Genomic DNA, 21,866 nt, shown 5'->3' with positions numbered 1-21,866 from the left:
GGTGGCACCGGGATCCTCATCTCTCCCAAGTGGTCCTTCTCTCTTTCTCCCCTTACCCATCTGTCTATCGCCTCCTTTGAATTCCATGCTATCACAGTTACCAGCCCTTTCAAGCTTAACATCCTTATCATTTATCGCCCTCCAGGTTCCCTCGGAGAGTTCATCAATGAGCTTGATGCCTTGATAAGCTCCTTTCCTGAGGACGGCTCACCTCTCACAGTTCTGGGCGACTTTAACTTCCCCACGTCTACCTTTGACTCATTCCTCTCTGCCTCCTTCTTTCCACTCCTCTCCTCTTTTGACCTCACCCTCTCACCTCCCCCCCCTACTCACAAGGCAGGCAATACGCTCGACCTCATCTTTACTAGATGCTGTTCTTCCACTAACCTCATTGCAACTCCCCTCCAAGTCTCCGACCACTACCTTGTATCCTTTTCCCTCTCGCTCTCATCCAACACTTCCCACACTACCCCTACTCGGATGGTATCGCGCCGTCCCAACCTTCGCTCTCTCTCCCCCGCTACTCTCTCCTCTTCCATCCTATCATCTCTTCCCTCTGCTCAAACCTTCTCCAACCTATCTCCTGATTCTGCCTCCTCAACCCTCCTGTCCTCCCTTTCTGCATCCTTTGACTCTCTATGCCCCCTATCCTCCAGGCCGGCTCGGTCCTCCCCTCCCGCTCCGTGGCTCGATGACTCATTGCGAGCTCACAGAACAGGGCTCCGGGCAGCCGAGCGGAAATGGAGGAAAACTCGCCTCCCTGCGGACCTGGCATCCTTTCGCTCCCTCCTCTCTACATTTTCCTCTTCTGTCTCTGCTGCTAAAGCCACTTTCTACCACTCTAAATTCCAAGCTTCTGCCTCTAACCCTAGGAAGCTCTTTGCCACCTTCTCCTCCCTCCTGAATCCCCCTCCTCCCTCTCTGCAGATGACTTCGTCAACCATTTTGAAAAGAAGGTCGACGACATCCAATCCTCGTTTGCTAAGTCAAACGACACCGCTGGTTCTGCTCACACTGCCCTACCCTGTGCTCTGACCTCTTTCTCCCCTCTCTCTCCAGATGAAATCTCGCGTCTTGTGACGGCCGGCCGCCCAACAACCTGCCCGCTTGACCCTATCCCCTCCTCTCTTCTCCAGACCATTTCCGGAGACCTTCTCCCTTACCTCACCTCGCTCATCAACTCATACCTGACCGCTGGCTACGTCCCTTCCGTCTTCAAGAGAGCGAGAGTTGCACTACAGACCAGTATCCCTTCTTTCTTTTCTCTCCAAAACTCTTGAACGTGCCGTCCTTGGCCAGCTCTCCCGCTATCTCTCAGAATGACCTTCTTGATCCAAATCAGTCAGGTTTCAAGACTAGTCATTCAACTGAGACTGCTCTTCTCTGTATCACGGAGGCGCTCCGCACCGCTAAAGCTAACTCTCTCTCCTCTGCTCTCATCCTTCTAGACCTATCGGCTGCCTTCGATACTGTGAACCATCAGATCCTCCTCTCCACCCTCTCCGAGTTGGGCATCTCCGGCGCGGCCCACGCTTGGATTGCGTCCTACCTGACAGGTCGCTCCTACCAGGTGGCGTGGCGAGAATCTGTCTCCTCACCACGCGCTCTCACCACTGGTGTCCCCCAGGGCTCTGTTCTAGGCCCTCTCCTATTCTCGCTATACACCAAGTCACTTGGCTCTGTCATAACCTCACATGGTCTCTCCTATCATTGCTATGCAGACGACACACAATTAATCTTCTCCTTTCCCCCTTCTGGTGACCAGGTGGCGAATCGCATCTCTGCATGTCTGACAGACATATCAGTGTGGATGACGGATCAGCACCTCAAGCTGAACCTCGGCAAGACGGAGCTGCTCTTCCTCCCGGGGAAGGACTGCCCGTTCCATGATCTTGCCATCACGGTTGACAACTCCATTGTGTCCTCCTCCCAGAGCGCTAAGAACCTTGGCGTGATCCTGGACAACACCCTGTCGTTCTCAACTAACATCAAGGCGGTGGCCCGTTCCTGTAGGTTCATGCTCTACAACATCCGCAGAGTACGACCCTGCCTCACACAGGAAGCGGCGCAGGTCCTAATCCAGGCACTTGTCATCTCCCGTCTGGATTACTGCAACTCGCTGTTGGCTGGGCTCCCTGCCTGTGCCATTAAACCCCTACAACTCATCCAGAACGCCGCAGCCCGTCTGGTGTTCAACCTTCCCAAGTTCTCCCACGTCACCCCGCTCCTCCGCTCTCTCCACTGGCTTCCAGTTGAAGCTCGCATCCGCTACAAGACCATGGTGCTTGCCTACGGAGCTGTGAGGGTAACGGCACCTCAGTACCTCCAGGCTCTGATCAGGCCCTACACCCAAACAAGGGCACTGCGTTCATCCACCTCTGGCCTGCTCGCCTCCCTACCACTGAGGAAGTACAGTTCCCGCTCAGCCCAGTCAAAACTGTTCGCTGCTCTGGCCCCCCAATGGTGGAACAAACTCCCTCACGACGCCAGGACAGCGGAGTCAATCACCACCTTCCGGAGACACCTGAAACCCCACCTCTTTAAGGAATACCTAGGATAGGATAAGTAATCCTTCTCACCCCCCCCCCCTTTTAAGATTTAGATGCACTATTGTAAAGTGACTGTTCCACTGGATGTCATAAGGTGAATGCACCAACTTGTAAGTCGCTCTGGATAAGAGCATCTGCTAAATGACTTAAATGTAAATGTATAGCCAGCTAGCTAACATAGCATCCCACTGTTATAGCCAGCTAGCTAACATAGCATCCCTCAGTTATAGCCAGCTAGCTAACATAGCATCCCTCTGTCATAGCCAGCTAGCTAATATAGCATCCCTCTGTTATAGCCAGCTAGCTAACATAGCATCCCTCTGTCATAGCCAGCTAGCTAACATAGCATCCCTCTGTTATAGCCAGCTAGCTAAAATAGCATTCTTTTGTTATAACCAGCTAGCTAACATAGCATCCCTCTGTCTGAGCCGGGTGATTTAGTAACTTTGAGTAAGTGAAACTGAAACTGAAAGTGCAAAAAAAATCATGAAATCTCTCTCTTCTCTTGCTTCTCCTTAATTTTTGAATGAATGAATTTGTTCACAACTGTTCAACTATTGTCTTTCTCTCTCTTTGAGTCAACTACTCACCACATTTTATGCACTGCAGTGTTAGCTAGCTGTAGCTTATGCTTTCGGTACTATATTCATTCTCTGTTCCTTTGATTGGGTGGACAACATGTCAGTTCATGCTGCAAGAGCTCTGATAGGTAGGAGGACGTCCTCTGGAAGTTGTCATAATTCCTATTTAAGTCTATAGAAGGGGGTGAGAACCGTGAGCCTCCAAAGTTTTGTATTGAAGTCAATGTACTCAGAGGAGGATGGAAGCTATCTGTCCTCCTGCTACACCATGGTGCTACCCTACATAGTGCTGTTGAAGCTACTGTAGATCTTCTTTGTGTTTTAATCAATTATTTGGTGACGTGAATATTTATTTTTTAATGTTAATTGAATCTTTATTTAACTAGGCAAATCACATTTAGTATAGTTTTTGTAAAAAGGAATGTTTAATTCATGAAATTCACTGAGGAGCATGGTCTACCCCTTCCTCTTCTGAGGAGCTTCCACTGCTGTCCATAAGCCTGCAGTCTCTACGGGGAATTTAAACTGCACTCTCTTTTCATAATGGGGTAAAATATGACCAGCTAGGTGTGATAAACAGCCACCATGACATCAGCAGGGAGATCAAGCAGGGACAACAGAGACTGCTGATTGGTTGTTGAACTCTTAGGATTCAATAAATAAAAAATAAATAAAAAATCCTCCTTCATTTGGCTGTCTGTACATTTAAAAGGAGGGGAAACGTGTTGGTTAGGCAGCCAGTTTGGAGGGTGAATTGCCACAAAGCACATCCAGCAAGAGGGAACACACACACACACACACACACACACACACACACACACACACACACACACACACACGCACACACGCACACACACACACACACACACACACACACACACACACACACACACACACACACACACACACACACACACACACACACACACTCCCACCTACACCGCATGCGTGTGCTCGACTGTTACCCTGATCTGCCATGACCCTTTGCCTCAATAGCATCGGTGCCGCGCATCTCCCCACAGTCGGGAGCGCGCCTCGGTCCACCGCCGCCGCCGTCTGTTTTCTTCACAGCACGGCTCGCTCCTCCGACGGTCCACCGTGTAACTATGGCAGCCCTGAGTAAGATTCCGCACAGTTGCTATGAGATCGGACACACATGGAACCCTTCCTGTGTCATGTCCACCCTGGAGATCACTGCGGGGGCTCTGGAGGTCTCTTTCAAAATATATGCACCGCTTTACCTGGTGAGTAGTTCGCTCCAAATTACACGGAAGATCTGTCCAGCCGATGCTAACTAGCTAGTTAGCCGTGTTGTGCTACAAGGGCCCCAAGTTCATACCTTATGGATATGGATTGAAGCTAGCTAGCTAAATGAATCGGTCGCATGTTGTTAACTACAGTTTGTGACCGGTTGTTAGCAAATGAGACGTCGTGACCACAGATTTCACTTAACTTTGCATTATTATATAGCTATATTGCAATTTTTTACCGGCTAACTAGCTAGCTAACGTTAGTTGGACTTGTGTTGAACTTTCCTCTCGTCACAGTCAGTAATATTATGCTTTATTAAGACATTTTGCTCTCTCCAACATCCCAAAATAGGCCAGGCAATGTGTGAAAAGATGTTAATTATTATTATTGTATCATGAAACTTGTACAGTTTGGGGGCCCCTTGGACATTTCCAAAAAGGGAGCCATTGGCAAAAACAGTTATTTTTTCTCTCCACGGGTTGTTTTACCCAGTGGGTGGTGTTATATGTTATGCTGAGTGGGGGGGTTTCAAAGTCCAAGGACTGTCTGATATGTGTCCTCTTCAAACCGATAACCCTCTGCCTGGTTACCGGACATATTAGATAACATTCCTCTCCTCATATGCCAAAAAGTCATTCCTGGTCATTTCCCATGTCTTTGGCAAATGACCAGGAGAGGAATGAATGAGCTTATTAACAAGCGGGCTAGAAATCAGGCTCCTCAACCTGGTAACGACATTCATAAATGAAGCTAATGATGGGGTTAAGGTTTATAGTTGCACTGTCATATTGGTACATCATTTGGCTTTATTTAAACTAACCATAGCCAGCTACCAAGTTGGCAGGACCAGCTTCCCAAAAAAGTGTAACGGCAAGTTTTGTTTTTCTAGCCAACCAACAACGTCAATGCAGATATGAATCTACTAAATTGACCTGAATTATATGAAACTGATCATGACTGGATTTAATGTCGTTTCACAGCTATTGGTTAGTCAACATGCAGTAATACCTGTATACTGTCAATCACTGAGATTAATGATTTGTTAAAAAAAAAAATGTGACCTTTATTTAACTAGGGTAAGTCAGTTAAAAACAACTTTTTATTTTCAATGACGGCCTCCTGAGGAACAGTGGGGTTAACTGCCTTGTTCGGGGACAGAAAGACAATAGTTTTTTTTCAACATGTCAGCTCAGGGATTCGATCTTGCAACCTTTCGGTTACTGGCCCAACACTCTAACAACTCTAACAACTACCAGTTGCTGCTGTCTTCATTAAAAACGGTTCATCTAATGAGTGTGGATGTCCTTGGTCTTCTGTATATGTTGGAGGGCTGATACACGAGGCTTTCACATATTATCTCAGAGGCAGACTCTCACACCCAGTCTCATTACTTTGTGTGGATGATATCTCTCAACTTTAAACAACGTGAAATCACAATACATGACCATTTGTTTAGTCTAGTACTATTCTATTGGCTGCATGAAATAGCAAACATAAAGTGGATTCAGTGATTACATTTGTTATCTTCATCTTTGTGTCTCTCTGATGAAACAGTAACATCTATTATTGTAGTTAGTACAGGTTGGCTCAGTCTATCTAGTGGTCTCCCGTGGCCCAGTGACTGTCTAGTGGTCTCCCGTGGCCCAGTGACTGTCTAGTGGTCTCCCGTGGCCCAGTGACTGTCTAGTGGTCTCCCGTGGCCCAGTGACTGTCTAGTGGTCTCCCGTGGCCCAGTGACTGTCTAGTGGTCTCCCGTGGTCCAGTGACTGTCTAGTGGTCTCCCGTGGCCCAGTGACTGTCTAGGGGTCTCCCATGGCCGTCTAGTGGTCTCCCATGGCCCAGTGACTGTCTAGTGGTCTCCCATGGCCCAGTGACTGTCTAGTGGTCTCCCATGGCCCAGTGACTGTCTAGTGGTCTCCCGTGGCCCAGTGACTGTCTAGTGGTCTCCCGTGGCCCAGTGACTGTCTAGTGGTCTCCCGTGGCCCAGTGACTGTCTAGTGGTCTCCCGTGGCCCAGTGACTGTCTAGTGGTCTCCCATGGCCCAGTGACTGTCTAGTGGTCTCCCATGGCCCAGTGACTGTCTAGTGGTCTCCCGTGGCCCAGTGACTGTCTAGTGGTCTCCCATGGCCCAGTGACTGTCTAGTGGTCTCCCATGGCCCAGTGACTGTCTAGTGGTCTCCCGTGGCCCAGTGACTGTCTAGTGGTCTCCCATGGCCCAGTGACTGTCTAGTGGTCTCCCATGGCCCAGTGACTGTCTAGTGGTCTCCCGTGGCCCAGTGACTGTCTAGTGGTCTCCCATGGCCCAGTGACTGTCTAGTGGTCTCCCGTGGCCCAGTGACTGTCTAGTGGTCTCCCGTGGCCCAGTGACTGTCTAGTGGTCTCCCGTGGCCCAGTGACTGTCTAGTGGTCTCCCGTGGCCCAGTGACTGTCTAGTGGTCTCCCGTGGCCCAGTGACTGTCTAGTGGTCTCCCGTGGCCCAGTGGGTGCCGGCCACGTAGATGTAAACCAGAAAAGTCTGAGCCTTTTGGGTAAAACACCGGGTCAAACACTGGGGTAAAACACCAGGTCAAACACTGGGGTAAAACACCAGGTCAATTACTGGGGTAAATCACTGGGGTAAAACACTGGGGTAAATCACTGGGGTAAATCACTGGGGTAAAACACTGGGGTAAAACACTGGGGTAAATCACTGGGGTAAATCACTGGGGTAAAACACTGGGGTAAAACACTGGGGTAAATCACTGGGGTAAAACACTGGGGTAAATCACTGGGGTAAAACACTGGGGTAAATCACTGGGGTAAAACACTGGGGTAAAACGATTACAGCCTCGAGTCTTCTTGGGTATGACGCTACAAGCTTGGCACACCTGTATTTGGGGAGTTTCTCCCATTCTTCTCTGCAGATCCTCTCAAGCTCTGTCAGGTTGGATGGGGAGAGTTGCTGCACAGCTATTTTCAGGTCTCTCTAGAGATGTTCGATTGGGTTCAAGTCCGGATACTGGCTGGGCCAGTCAATAACATTCAGAGTCCTGAATCCACTCCTAAATTGTCTTGGCTGTGTGCTTCGGGTCGTTGTCCTGTTGGAAGGTGAACCTTCGCCCCAGTCTGAGGTCCTATGTGCTCTGGAGCAGGTTTCATCAAGGATCTCTCTGTACTTTGCTCTGTTCATCTTTCCCTCAATCCTGTCTCGTCTCCCAGTCCTCCTGAAAAACATCTCCACAGCATGATGCTGCCACCACCATGCTTCACCGTAGGGATGGTGCCAGGTTTCCTACAGATCTGATGCTTGGCATTCAGGTCCAAAGAGTTCAAACTTGGTATTCATCAAACCAGAGAATTTAGTTTCACATGAGTTTCACAGAGTCTTTAGGTGGAGGAGTACAGGTCAGTAGATGGATTGACATGAGTAATCTAGTACTCAAACGGATTTCAAAACTCTATCTTTAACCAGAGATGGAAAAACAAAATACTGTAAAACTATTCGGTGGAATGTTGCTATGTGGCTGCCCTTTTGTCTTGAAGATAATATAGCTTTTTCTCTAACTCTAGTGTTGCATTTGCAGGACACAAACAACCACAGCCGTTCTTCTCCCTGAACTCCTGTTAGGCCTACAGAGATAGTTTTAATGTTACAAGTACAGTTAAACCCAACCATGCAGTCATCTATATCAATGGAGTACTTAAAATAACACGGTCAAACACAAAGAAATAAGAACAGCACGAAGTAACCATCTTATATACAGCCTCAGGTCCAGTACCATCTTATACAGCCTCAGGTCCAGTACTATATTATATACAGCCTCAGGTCCAGTACCATCTTATACAGCCTCAGGTCCAGTACTATATTATATACAGCCTCAGGTCCAGTACCATCTTATACAGCCTCAGGTCCAGTACTATATTATATACAGCCTCAGGTCCAGTACCATCTTATACAGCCTCAGGTCCAGTACTATATTATATACAGCCTCAGGTCCAGTACCATCTTATATACAGCCTCAGGTCCAGTACCATATTATATACAGCCTCAGGTCCAGTACCATCTTATATACAGGCTCAGGTCCAGTACCATCTTATATACAGCCTCAGGTCCAGTACCATCTTATATACAGCCTCAGGTCCAGTACCATCTTATATACAGCCTCAGGTCCAGTACCGTAGTATATACAGCCTCAGGTCCAGTACCATCTTATATACAGCCTCAGGTCCAGTACCATATTATATACAGCCTCAGGTCCAGTACCATATTATATACAGCCTCAGGTCCAGTACCATATTATACAGCCTCAGGTCCAGTACCATCTTATACAGCCTCAGGTCCAGTACCATCTTATATACAGCCTCAGGTCCAGTACCATCTTATACAGCCTCAGGTCCAGTACCATATTATATACAGCCTCAGGTCCAGTACCATCTTATATACAGCCTCAGGTCCAGTACCATCTTATACAGCCTCAGGTCCAGTACCATCTTATACAGCCTCAGGTCCAGTACCATCTTATACAGCCTCAGGTCCAGTACCATCTTATACAGCCTCAGGTCCAGTACCATCTTATATACAGCCTCAGGTCCAGTACCATCTTATACAGCCTCAGGTCCAGTACCATCTTATACAGCCTCAGGTCCAGTACCATCTTATATACAGCCTCAGGTCCAGTACCATCTTATACAGCCTCAGGTCCAGTACCATATTATATACAGCCTCAGGTCCAGTACCATCTTATATACAGCCTCAGGTCCAGTACCATCTTATATACAGCCTCAGGTCCAGTACCATCTTATATACAGCCTCAGGTCCAGTACCATATTATATACAGGCTCAGGTCCAGTACCATATTATATACAGCCTCAGGTCCAGTACCATATTATATACAGGCTCAGTCAGGTCCAGTACCATATTATATACAGGCTCAGTCAGGTCCAGTACCATATTATATACAGGCTCAGGTCCAGTACCATATTATATACAGCCTCAGGTCCAGTACCATCTTATATACAGTCTCAGGTCCAGTACCATCTTATATACAGGCTCAGTCAGGTCCAGTACCATCTTATATACAGCCTCAGGTCCAGTACCATATTATATACAGCCTCAGGTCCAGTACCATATTATATACAGCCTCAGGTCCAGTACCATATTATATACAGGCTCAGGTCCAGTACCATCTTATATACAGGCTCAGTCAGGTCCAGTACCATATTATATACAGCCTCAGGTCCAGTACCATATTATATACAGCCTCAGGTCCAGTACCATATTATATACAGCCTCAGGTCCAGTACCATATTATATACAGGCTCAGGTCCAGTACCATCTTATATACAGGCTCAGTCAGGTCCAGTACCATCTTATATACAGGCTCAGGTCCAGTACCATATTATATACAGGCTCAGGTCCAGTACCATATTATATACAGGCTCAGTCAGGTCCAGTACCATATTATATACAGGCTCAGGTCCAGTACCATATTATATACAGGCTCAGGTCCAGTACCATATTATATACAGGCTCAGTCAGGTCCAGTACCATATTATATACAGGCTCAGTCAGGTCCAGTACCATATTATATACAGCCTCAGGTCCAGTACCATATTATATACAGCCTCAGGTCCAGTACCATATTATATACAGCCTCAGGTCCAGTACCATATTATATACAGCCTCAGGTCCAGTACCATATTATATACAGGCTCAGGTCCAGTACCATCTTATATACAGGCTCAGTCAGGTCCAGTACCATCTTATATACAGGCTCAGGTCCAGTACCATATTATATACAGGCTCAGTCAGGTCCAGTACCATATTATATACAGGCTCAGGTCCAGTACCATATTATATACAGGCTCAGGTCCAGTACCATATTATATACAGGCTCAGTCAGGTCCAGTACCATATTATATACAGGCTCAGGTCCAGTACCATATTATATACAGGCTCAGGTCCAGTACCATATTATATACAGGCTCAGTCAGGTCCAGTACCATATTATATACAGGCTCAGTCAGGTCCAGTACCATATTATATACAGGCTCAGTCAGGTCCAGTACCATATTAACAATGTACAGGGATACTGGAGGGATGGAGGTTGAGATGTATCGCTCCCTGTGGGTGTGGATAGAGATTCAAGGTCAATAAAGATACAAGTTAAACTCGGTCCGTGTAGCTATTTAGTTAGCTATTTAGTTAGCTATTTATCAGTGTTATTGCTTGGGGATAGAAGCTGTTCAAGATCCCGTTGGTGTCAGACTTGATGCATCGGTACCGCTTGCCGTGCGGAAGCAGAGAGAACAGTCTATGGCTGGCTGGAGTCTAACAAATCTCCTTCCTTTCACACCGCCTGATATACAGGGGGACAAAAAAGTATTTAGTCAGCCACCAATTGTGCAAGTTCTCCCACTTAAAAAGATGAGGCCTGTAATTTTCATCATAGGTACACTTCAACTATGACAGACAAAATGAAAGAAAAAAAATCCAGAAAATCACATTGTAGGATTTTTAATGAATTTATTTGCAAATTATGGTGGAAAATAAGTATTTGGTCGCCTACAAACAAGCAAGATTTCTGGCTCTCACAGACCTGTAACTTCTTCTTTAAGAGGCTCCTCTGTCCTCCACTCGTTACCTGTATTAATGGCAGAAGTTTGAACTTGTTATCAGTATGGGTTAATGGGTTGTTACTATGGGTTGTTACCATGGGTTGTCACCATGGGTTATTACTATGGGCTGTTACCGTTTCTTGTTACCGTGGGTTGTTGCCATTTCTTGGTACAGTGGGTTGTTGCCGTGGGTTGTTGCCGTGGGTTGTTACCGTGGGTTGTTACCGTGGGTTGTTAATGGGTTGTTGCGATGGGTTTTTGCTATGGGTTGTTGCGTTGCTATGGGTTGTTGCTGTGGGTTGTTGCCATGGGTTGTTAATATGACTAGGATTGTGTCTTTGGCTGCTGGACAATTTGAGAACATGAGAAATACTGGTTTCAATGGCATATGAGGAAGTGTGTATACAATAATACCCTTAACATTCCTATTGTCTGAACACCATGGCCTCGTTGCCCTGGCAAATGGCCTCGTTGCCCTGGCAGATGGCCTCGTTGCCCTGGCAAATGGCCTCGTTGCCCTGGCAGATGGCCTCGTTGCCCTGGCAGATGGCCTCGTTGCCCTGGCAGATGGCCTCGTTGCCCTGGCAGATGGCCTCGTTGCCCTGGCAGATGGCCTCGTTGCCCTGGCAGATGGCCTCGTTGCCCTGGCAGATGGCCTCGTTGCCCTGGCAGATGGCCTCGTTGCCCTGGCAGATGGCCTCGTTGCCCTGGCAGATGGCCTCGTTGCCCTGGCAGATGTTCTCGGTGCCCTGGCAGATGTTCTCGGTGCCCTGGCAGATGGCCTCGGTGCCCTGGCAGATGGCCTCGGTGCCCTGGCAGATGGCCTCGTTGCCCTGGCAGATGGCCTCGTTGCCCTGGCAGATGGCCTCGTTGCCCTGGCAGATGGTCTCGGTGCCCTGGCAGATGTTCTCGGTGCCCTGGCAGATGTTCTCGTTGCCCTGGCAGATGGCCTCGGTGCCCTGGCAGATGGCCTCGTTGCCCTGGCAGATGGCCTCGTTGCCCTGGCAGATGGCCTCATTGCCCTGGCAGATGTTCTCGGTGCCCTGGCAGATGGCCTCGTTGCCCTGGCATGTTGGGAACCTCCTTGAAGGCCAAATGGCCTTGACACTAAAATCATGAAATTCCAGGCCTGATAGCAAGTACTCTACGGCACACTACACCACAGTAGCAAGTACACTACAGTAACATACAGTACACTACAGTAACATACAGTACACTACAGTAACCTATACTACAGTAACCTACAGTACAGTAACCTACAGTACAGTAACCTATACTACAGTAACCTATACTACAGTAACCTACAGTACAGTAACCTACACTACAGTACACTACAGTAACCTACACACTACAGTAACCCACAGTAACCCACAGTAACCTACAGTAACCCACAGTAACCCACAGTAACCCACAGTAACCTACAGTAACACACAGTAACCCACAGTAACCTACAGTAACCTATACTACAGTAACCCACAGTAACCTATACTACAATAACCCACAGTAACCTACGGTAACCCACAGTAACCTACAGTAACCCACAGTAACCTATACTACAGTAACCCACAGTAACCCACAGTAACCTATACTACAGTAACCTACAGTAACCTAAAGTAACCTACAGTAACCTACAGTACACTACAGTACACTACAGTAACCTACAGTACACTACAGTAACCTACACTACAGTAACCTACAGTACAGTAACATACAGACACTACACGACAGTAACTTACAGTAACTCACAGTAACCTACACTACACTACAGTAACCTACACTACCCTACAGTAACCTACAGTAACTCACAGTAACCTACACTACACTACAGTAACCTACACTACCCTACAGTAACCTACAGTAACTCACAGTAGCTCACAGTAACCTACACTACCCTACAGTAACCTACAGTACACTACAGTAACCCACAGTAACCTACACTACCCTACAGTAACCTACAGTACACTACAGTAACCCACAGTAACCTACACTACCCTACAGTAACCTACAGTACACTACAGTAACCCACAGTAACCTACAGTACACTACAGTAACCTACACTACAGTAACCTACAGTACAGTAACATACATACACTACAGTAACCTACAGTAACTCACAGTAACCTACACTACCCTACAGTAACCTACAGTAACCTACACTACACTACAGTAACCTACACTACCCTACAGTAACCTACAGTATCCCACAGTAACCTACAGTATCCCACAGTAACCTACAGTATCCCACTAACCTACAGTACACTACAGTAACCCACAGTAACCTACAGTACACTACAGTAACCCACAGTAACCTACACTACCCTACAGTACACGACAGTAACCTACAGTACACGACAGTAACCTACAGTAACCCACAGTAACCTACAGTACACGACAGTAACCCACAGTAACCCACAGTAACCTACAGTACACTACAGTAACCCACAGTAACCTACAGTACACGACAGTAACCCACAGTAACCTACAGTACACTACAGTACACTACAGTAACCCACAGTAACCTACAGTAACCCACAGTAACCTACACTACTCTACAGTAACCTACAGTACACTACAGTAACCCACGGTAACCTACAGTACACTACAGTAACCCACGGTAACCTACAGTACACTACAGTAACCTACATGTGGAGTTCAGTCTGGTGAACTAAGAGGCTTATTATACTACTAGACACCATCTGTCATTGTCTGTATGTCCTTCTTACTGTCTCCTCTCTCTCCATGTGTCCCTCTTACTGTCTCCTCTCTCTCCCATTGTCCCTCTTACTGTCTCCTCTCTCTTTCATTGTTCCTCTTACTGTCTCCTCTCTCTCCATGTGTCCCTCTTACTGTCTCCTCTCTCTCCCATTGTCCCTCTTACTGTCTCCTCTCTCTTTCATTGTCCCTCTTACTGTCTCCTCTCTCTTTCATTGTTCCTCTTACTGTCTCCTCTCTCTTTCATTGTTCCTCTTACTGTCTCCTCTCTCTTTCATTGTCCCTCTTACTGTCTCCTCTCTCTTTCATTGTTCCTCTTACTGTCTCCTCTCTCTCCATTTGTTCATCTTACTGTCTCCTCTCTCTCCATGTGTCCCTCTTACTGTCTCCTCTCTCTCCCATTGTCCCTCTTACGCTGTCTCCTCTCTCTTTCATTGTCCCTTCTTACTCTGTCTCCTCTCTCTTTCTTTGTCCCTTACTGTCTCCTCTCTCTTTCATTGTTCCTCTTACTGTCTCCTCTCTCTCCATTTGTTCCTCTTACTGTCTCCTCTCTCTCCATGTGTCCCTCTTACTGTCTCCTCTCTCTCCCATTGTCCCTCTTACGCTGTCTCCTCTCTCTCCCATTGTCCCTCTTACTCTGTCTCCTCTCTCTCCCATTGTCCCTCTTACTCTGTCTCCTCTCTCTTTAATTGTCCCTTACTCTGTCTCCTCTCTCTTTCATTGTCCCTCTTACTCTGTCTCCTCTCTCTTTCATTGTCCCTTACTCTGTCTCCTCTCTCTTTAATTGTCCCTTACTCTGTCTCCTCTCTCTTTCATTGTCCCTTACTCTGTCTCCTCTCTCTTTCATTGTCCCTCTTACTCTGTCTCCTCTCTCTTTCATTGTCCCTCTTACTCTGTCTCCTCTCTCTTTCATTGTCCCTCTTACTCTGTCTCCTCTCTCTTTCATTGTCCCTCCTACTCTGTCTCCTCTCTCTTTCATTGTCCCTCCTACTCTGTCTCCTCTCTCTTTCATTGTCCCTCTTACTCTGTCTCCTCTCTCTTTCATTGTCCCTCTTACTACTCCTCTCTCTTTCATTGTCCCTCTTACTGTCTCCTCTCTCTCCCATTGTCCCTCTTACTGTCTCCTCTCTTTTCATTGTTCCTCTTACTGTCTCCTCTCTCTTTCATTGTCCCTCTTACTGTCTCCTCTCTCTCCCATTGTCCCTCTTACTGTCTCCTCTCTCTTTCATTGTCCCTCTTACTCTGTCTCCTCTCTCTTTCATTGTCCCTCTTACTGTCTCCTCTCTCTTTCATTGTCCCTCTTACTGTCTCCTTTCTCTCCCATTGTCCCTCTTACTGTCTCCTCTCTCTTTCATTGTTCCTCTTACTGTCTCCTCTCTCTTTCATTGTCCCTCTTACTGTCTCCTCTCTCTCCCATTGTCCCTCTTACTGTCTCCTCTCTCTTTCATTGTTCCTCTTACTGTCTCCTCTCTCTTTCATTGTTCCTCTTACTGTCTCCTCTCTCTTTCATTGTCCCTCTTACTGTCTCCTCTCTCTTTCATTGTCCCTCTTACTGTCTCCTCTCTCTCCCATTGTCCCTCTTACTGTCTCCTCTCTCTTTCATTGTTCCTCTTACTGTCTCCTCTCTCTTTCATTGTCCCTCTTACTGTCTCCTCTCTCTTTCATTGTCCCTCTTACTGTCTCCTCTCTCTTTCATTGTCCCTCTTACTCTGTCTCCTCTCTCTTTCATTGTCCCTCTTACTCTGTCTCCTCTCTCTTTCATTGTCCCTCTTACTGTCTCCTCTCTCTCCCATTGTCCCTCTTACTGTCTCCTCTCTCTTTCATTGTCCCTCTTACTTTGTCTCCTCTCTCTTTCATTGTCCCTCTTACTGTCTCCTCTCTCTCCCATTGTCCCTCTTACTGTCTCCTCTCTCTTTCATTGTTCCTCTTACTGTCTCCTCTCTCTCCCATTGTCCCTCTTACTGTCTCCTCTCTCTTTCATTGTTCCTCTTACTGTCTCCTCTCTCTTTCATTGTTCCTCTTACTGTCTCCTCTCTCTTTCATTGTCCCTCTTACTGTCTCCTCTCTCTTTCATTTTTCCTCTTACTGTCTCCTCTCTCTCCATTTGTTCATCTTACTGTCTCCTCTCTCTCCATGTGTCCCTCTTACTGTCTCCTCTCTCTCCCATTGTCCCTCTTACGCTGTCTCCTCTCTCTTTCATTGTCCCTTCTTACTCTGTCTCCTCTCTCTTTTCTCTTTCATTGTCCCTCTTACTTTGTCTCCTCTCTCTTTCATTGTCCCTCTTACTCTGTCTCCTCTCTCTTTCATTGTCCCTCTAATGCTAGTTGATCTGTTCTGACCCTGGACGGTCAGGCTAGTTGATCTGTTCTGACCCTGGACGGTAAGGCTAGTTGATCTGTTCTGACCCTGGACGGTAAGGCTAGTTGATCTGTTCTGACCCTGGACGGTCAGGCTAGTTGATCTGTTCTGACCCTGGACGGTAAGGCTAGTTGATCTGTTCTGACCCTGGACGGTAAGGCTAGTTGATCTGTTCTGACCCTGGACGGTCAGGCTAGTTGATCTGTTCTGACCCTGGACGGTCAGGCTAGTTGATCTGTTCTGACCCTGGACGGTCAGGCTAGTTGATCTGTTCTGACCCTGGACGGTCAGGCTAGTTGATCTGTTCTGACCCTGGACGGTCAGGCTAGTTGATCTGTTCTGACCCTGGACGGTCAGGCTAGTTGATCTGTTCTGACCCTGGACGGTCAGGCTAGTTGATCTGTTCTGACCCTGGACGGTCAGGCTAGTTGATCTGTTCTGACCCTGGACGGTCAGGCTAGTTGATCTGTTCTGACCCTGGACGGTCAGGCTAGTTGATCTGTTCTGACCCTGGACGGTCAGGCTAGTTGATCTGTTCTGACCCTGGACGGTCAGGCTAGTTGATCTGTTCTGACCCTGGACGGTCAGGCTAGTTGATCTGTTCTGACCCTGGACGGTCAGGCTAGTTGATCTGTTCTGACCCTGGACGGTCAGGCTAGTTGATCTGTTCTGACCCTGGACGGTCAGGCTAGTTGATCTGTTCTGACCCTGGACGGTAAGGCTAGTTGATCTGTTCTGACCCTGGACGGTCAGGCTAGTTGATCTGTTCTGACCCTGGACGGTCAGGCTAGTTGATCTGTTCTGACCCTGGACGGTCAGGCTAGTTGATCTGTTCTGACCCTGGACGGTCAGGCTAGTTGATCTGTTCTGACCCTGGACGGTAAGGCTAGTTGATCTGTTCTGACCCTGGACGGTCAGGCTAGTTGATCTGTTCTGACCCTGGACGGTCAGGCTAGTTGATCTGTTCTGACCCTGGACGGTAAGGCTAGTTGATCTGTTCTGACCCTGGACGGTAAGGCTAGTTGATCTGTTCTGACCCTGGACGGTAAGGCTAGTTGATCTGTTCTGACCCTGGACGGTAAGGCTAGTTGATCTGTTCTGACCCTGGACGGTCAGGCTAGTTGATCTGTTCTGACCCTGGACGGTAAGGCTAGTTGATCTGTTCTGACCCTGGACGGTAAGGCTAGTTGATCTGTTCTGACCCTGGACGGTCAGGCTAGTTGATCTGTTCTGACCCTGGACGGTCAGGCTAGTTGATCTGTTCTGACCCTGGACGGTCAGGCTAGTTGATCTGTTCTGACCCTGGACGGTAAGGCTAGTTGATCTGTTCTGACCCTGGACGGTCAGGCTAGTTGATCTGTTCTGACCCTGGACGGTCAGGCTAGTTGATCTGTTCTGACCCTGGACGGTCAGGCTAGTTGATCTGTTCTGACCCTGGACGGTCAGGCTAGTTGATCTGTTCTGACCCTGGACGGTCAGGCTAGTTGATCTGTTCTGACCCTGGACGGTCAGGCTAGTTGATCTGTTCTGACCCTGGACGGTCAGGCTAGTTGATCTGTTCTGACCCTGGACGGTAAGGCTAGTTGATCTGTTCTGACCCTGGACGGTCAGGCTAGTTGATCTGTTCTGACCCTGGACGGTCAGGCTAGTTGATCTGTTCTGACCCTGGACGGTCAGGCTAGTTGATCTGTTCTGACCCTGGACGGTCAGGCTAGTTGATCTGTTCTGACCCTGGACGGTCAGGCTAGTTGATCTGTTCTGACCCTGGACGGTAAGGCTAGTTGATCTGTTCTGACCCTGGACGGTCAGGCTAGTTGATCTGTTCTGACCCTGGACGGTCAGGCTAGTTGATCTGTTCTGACCCTGGACGGTCAGGCTAGTTGATCTGTTCTGACCCTGGACGGTAAGGCTAGTTGATCTGTTCTGACCCTGGACGGTAAGGCTAGTTGATCTGTTCTGACCCTGGACGGTCAGGCTAGTTGATCTGTTCTGACTAGTTGATCTGTTCTGACCCTGGACGGTCAGGCTAGTTGATCTGTTCTGACGCTGGACGGTAAGGCTAGTTGATCTGTTCTGACCCTGGACGGTCAGGCTAGTTGATCTGTTCTGACCCTGGACGGTCAGGCTAGTTGATCTGTTCTGACCCTGGACGGTAAGGCTAGTTGATCTGTTCTGACCCTGGACGGTCAGGCTAGTTGATCTGTTCTGACCCTGGACGGTCAGGCTAGTTGATCTGTTCTGACCCTGGACGGTCAGGCTAGTTGATCTGTTCTGACCCTGGACGGTAAGGCTAGTTGATCTGTTCTGACCCTGGACGGTAAGGCTAGTTGATCTGTTCTGACCCTGGACGGTCAGGCTAGTTGATCTGTTCTGACTAGTTGATCTGTTCTGACCCTGGACGGTCAGGCTAGTTGATCTGTTCTGACGCTGGACGGTAAGGCTAGTTGATCTGTTCTGACCCTGGACGGTAAGGCTAGTTGATCTGTTCTGACCCTGGACGGCCAGGCTAGTTGATCTGTTCTGACCCTGGACGGTAAGGCTAGTTGATCTGTTCTGACCCTGGACGGTCAGGCTAGTTGATCTGTTCTGACGCTGGACGGTAAGGCTAGTTGATCTGTTCTGACCCTGGACGGTCAGGCTAGTTGATCTGTTCTGACCCTGGACGGTAAGGCTAGTTGATCTGTTCTGACTAGTTGATCTGTTCTGACCCTGGACGGTCAGGCTAGTTGATCTGTTCTGACGCTGGACGGTAAGGCTAGTTGATCTGTTCTGACCCTGGACGGTAAGGCTAGTTGATCTGTTCTGACCCTGGACGGTCAGGCTAGTTGATCTGTTCTGACCCTGGACGGTAAGGCTAGTTGATCTGTTCTGACCCTGGACGGTCAGGCTAGTTGATCTGTTCTGACGCTGGACGGTAAGGCTAGTTGATCTGTTCTGACCCTGGACGGTCAGGCTAGTTGATCTGTTCTGACCCTGGACGGTAAGGCTAGTTGATCTGTTCTGACGCTGGACGGTAAGGCTAGTTGATCTGTTTCGACCCTGGACGGTCAGGCTAGTTGATCTGTTCTGACCCTGGACGGTAAGGCTAGTTGATCTGTTCTGACCCTGGACGGTCAGGCTAGTTGATCTGTTCTGACCCTGGACGGTAAGGCTAGTTGATCTGTTCTGACGCTGGACGGTAAGGCTAGTTGATCTGTTTCGACCCTGGACGGTCAGGCTAGTTGATCTGTTCTGACCCTGGACGGTAAGGCTAGTTGATCTGTTCTGACCCTGGACGGTCAGGCTAGTTGATCTGTTCTGACGCTGGACGGTAAGGCTAGTTGATCTGTTCTGACCCTGGACGGTCAGGCTAGTTGATCTGTTCTGACCCTGGACGGTAAGGCTAGTTGATCTGTTCTGACGCTGGACGGTAAGGCTAGTTGATCTGTTTCGACCCTGGACGGTCAGGCTAGTTGATCTGTTCTGACCCTGGACGGTAAGGCTAGTTGATCTGTTCTGACCCTGGACGGTCAGGCTAGTTGATCTGTTCTGACCCTGGACGGTAAGGCTAGTTGATCTGTTCTGACGCTGGACGGTAAGGCTAGTTGATCTGTTTCGACCCTGGACGGTCAGGCTAGTTGATCTGTTCTGACCCTGGACGGTAAGGCTAGTTGATCTGTTCTGACCCTGGACGGTCAGGCTAGTTGATCTGTTCTGACCCTGGACGGTAAGGCTAGTTGATCTGTTCTGACCCTGGACGGTAAGGCTAGTTGATCTGTTCTGACCCTGTTCTGACCCTGGACGGTCAGGCTAGTTGATCTGTTCTGACCCTGGACGGTCAGGCAAGTTGATCTGTTCTGACCCTGGACGGTAAGGCTAGTTGATCTGTTCTGACCCTGTTCTGACCCTGGACGGTCAGGCTAGTTGATCTGTTCTGACCCTGGACGGTCAGGCTAGTTGATCTGTTCTGACCCTGGACGGTCAGGCTAGTTGATCTGTTCTGACCCTGGACGGTAAGGCTAGTTGATCTGTTCTGACCCTGTTCTGACCCTGGACGGTCAGGCTAGTTGATCTGTTCTGACCCTGGACGGTAAGGCTAGTTGATCTGTTCTGACCCTGGACGGTCAGGCTAGTTGATCTGTTCTGACCCTGGACGGTCAGGCTAGTTGATCTGTTCTGACCCTGGACGGTCAGGCTAGTTGATCTGTTCTGACCCTGGACGGTCAGGCTAGTTGATCTGTTCTGACCCTGGACGGTCAGGCTAGTTGATCTGTTCTGACCCTGGACGGTCAGGCTAGTTGATCTGTTCTGACCCTGGACGGTAAGGCTAGTTGATCTGTTTCGACCCTGGACGGTAAGGCTAGTTGATCTGTTTCGACCCTGGACGGTAAGGCTAGTTGATCTGTTCTGACCCTGGACGGTAAGGCTAGTTGATCTGTTTCGACCCTGGACGGTAAGGCTAGTTGATCTGTTCTGACCCTGGACGGTCAGGCTAGTTGATCTGTTCTGACCCTGGACGGTAAGGCTAGTTGATCTGTTCTGACCCTGTTCTGACCCTGGACGGTCAGGCTAGTTGATCTGTTCTGACCCTGGACGGTCAGGCTAGTTGATCTGTTCTGACCCTGGACGGTCAGGCTAGTTGATCTGTTCTGACCCTGTTCTGACCCTGGACGGTCAGGCTAGTTGATCTGTTCTGACCCTGGACGGTCAGGCTAGTTGATCTGTTCTGACCCTGGACGGTCAGGCTAGTTGATCTGTTCTGACCCTGGACGGTCAGGCTAGTTGATCTGTTCTGACCCTGGACGGTCAGGCTAGTTGATCTGTTCTGACCCTGGACGGTCAGGCTAGTTGATCTGTTCTGACCCTGGACGGTCAGGCTAGTTGATCTGTTCTGACCCTGGACGGTCAGGCTAGTTGATCTGTTCTGACCCTGGACGGTAAGGCTAGTTGATCTGTTCTGACCCTGGACGGTCAGGCTAGTTTAAACTGTTGTTTGCTTTTGTTCAATGGCTAGTTGTTCAACTGTTCCTTCCTGAACTCGTGTGTGTGTGTGTGTGTGTGTGTGTGTGTGTGTGTGTGTGTGTGTGTGTGTGCAGATAGCAGCCATCCTGCGGAGAAGGAAGAAGGAGTATTATCTGAAGAGACTCCTCCCTGAGATCCTTCAGTCCACGTCCTTCCTCACCGCTAATGGAGGACTCTACATCGCCTTCTTCTGCATCCTCAGGTAACAGACACACACACAGCCACACACAGCCAGACACACACACACACAGACACACACACACACAGCCAGACACACACACACACACACACACACACACACACACACACACACACACACACACACACACACACACACACACACACACACACACACACACACACACACACACACACACACACACACACACACACACACACACACACACACACAGCCAGACACACACACACACAGCCTCACACAGCCAGACACACACACACACAGCCTCACACAGCCAGACACACACACACACAGCCTCACACAGACAGACACACACACACACAGCCACACAGACAGACACACATACAGCCACACATACAGCCACACACACACAGCCACACACACAGTCCTTGAGTGGCCTGACCTGATAGCCAATCAGAGGGCTTTGAAGCAGTCTCTGTCCTTTGGCCCAGTAGGGTGTAGAGGGTGAAGTCCATAGTGTACTAGAAGGGGCCAGGCTGTGTCAGATAAGACTTCAGATATGTTGTTATCTTGTTTGGTGTGTGTTAGGAAACTGCTGGGTGGCTTCACCTCCTGGTCCGCTGGGTTCGGAGCAGCTCTACCTGCCTCTTATATCTC

General features: G+C 48.7%; 1 protein-coding gene and 1 long non-coding RNA gene across 3 annotated transcripts in view; both read left to right on the top strand.

Annotated features, from left to right (window-relative positions):
- Nucleotides 1-4,150: 4,150 nt before the first annotated feature.
- tmem135 (transmembrane protein 135) overlaps nt 4,151-21,866 on the top strand; it is a 36,723-nt gene continuing 19,007 nt past the window's right edge. Inside the window, exons 1-3 of the mRNA XM_052510166.1 lie at nt 4,151-4,374; nt 21,124-21,251; nt 21,798-21,866. The exon at nt 21,798-21,866 is cut by the window's right edge and continues 24 nt beyond it. Of these exons, the coding sequence (XP_052366126.1) occupies nt 4,237-4,374; nt 21,124-21,251; nt 21,798-21,866 (335 nt within the window). The 5' untranslated portion in view covers nt 4,151-4,236. The remainder of the gene's footprint in view (nt 4,375-21,123; nt 21,252-21,797) is intronic.
- Nucleotides 8,350-8,952, top strand: LOC127925320 (uncharacterized). 2 transcript variants are annotated; one of them, XR_008120486.1, is made up of 3 exons: nt 8,350-8,412; nt 8,784-8,839; nt 8,921-8,952. It is a non-coding gene; the product is annotated as an uncharacterized LOC127925320 (long non-coding RNA). The 2 variants fall into 2 exon arrangements; XR_008120485.1 differs by lacking the exon at nt 8,350-8,412 and adding an exon at nt 8,438-8,615.

The sequence above is a fragment of the Oncorhynchus keta genome, unplaced genomic scaffold, assembly GCF_023373465.1.
Source record: "Oncorhynchus keta strain PuntledgeMale-10-30-2019 unplaced genomic scaffold, Oket_V2 Un_contig_541_pilon_pilon, whole genome shotgun sequence".
Lineage (NCBI taxonomy): Eukaryota > Metazoa > Chordata > Actinopteri > Salmoniformes > Salmonidae > Oncorhynchus > Oncorhynchus keta.
This window is presented reverse-complemented; position numbering and strand designations above follow the sequence as displayed.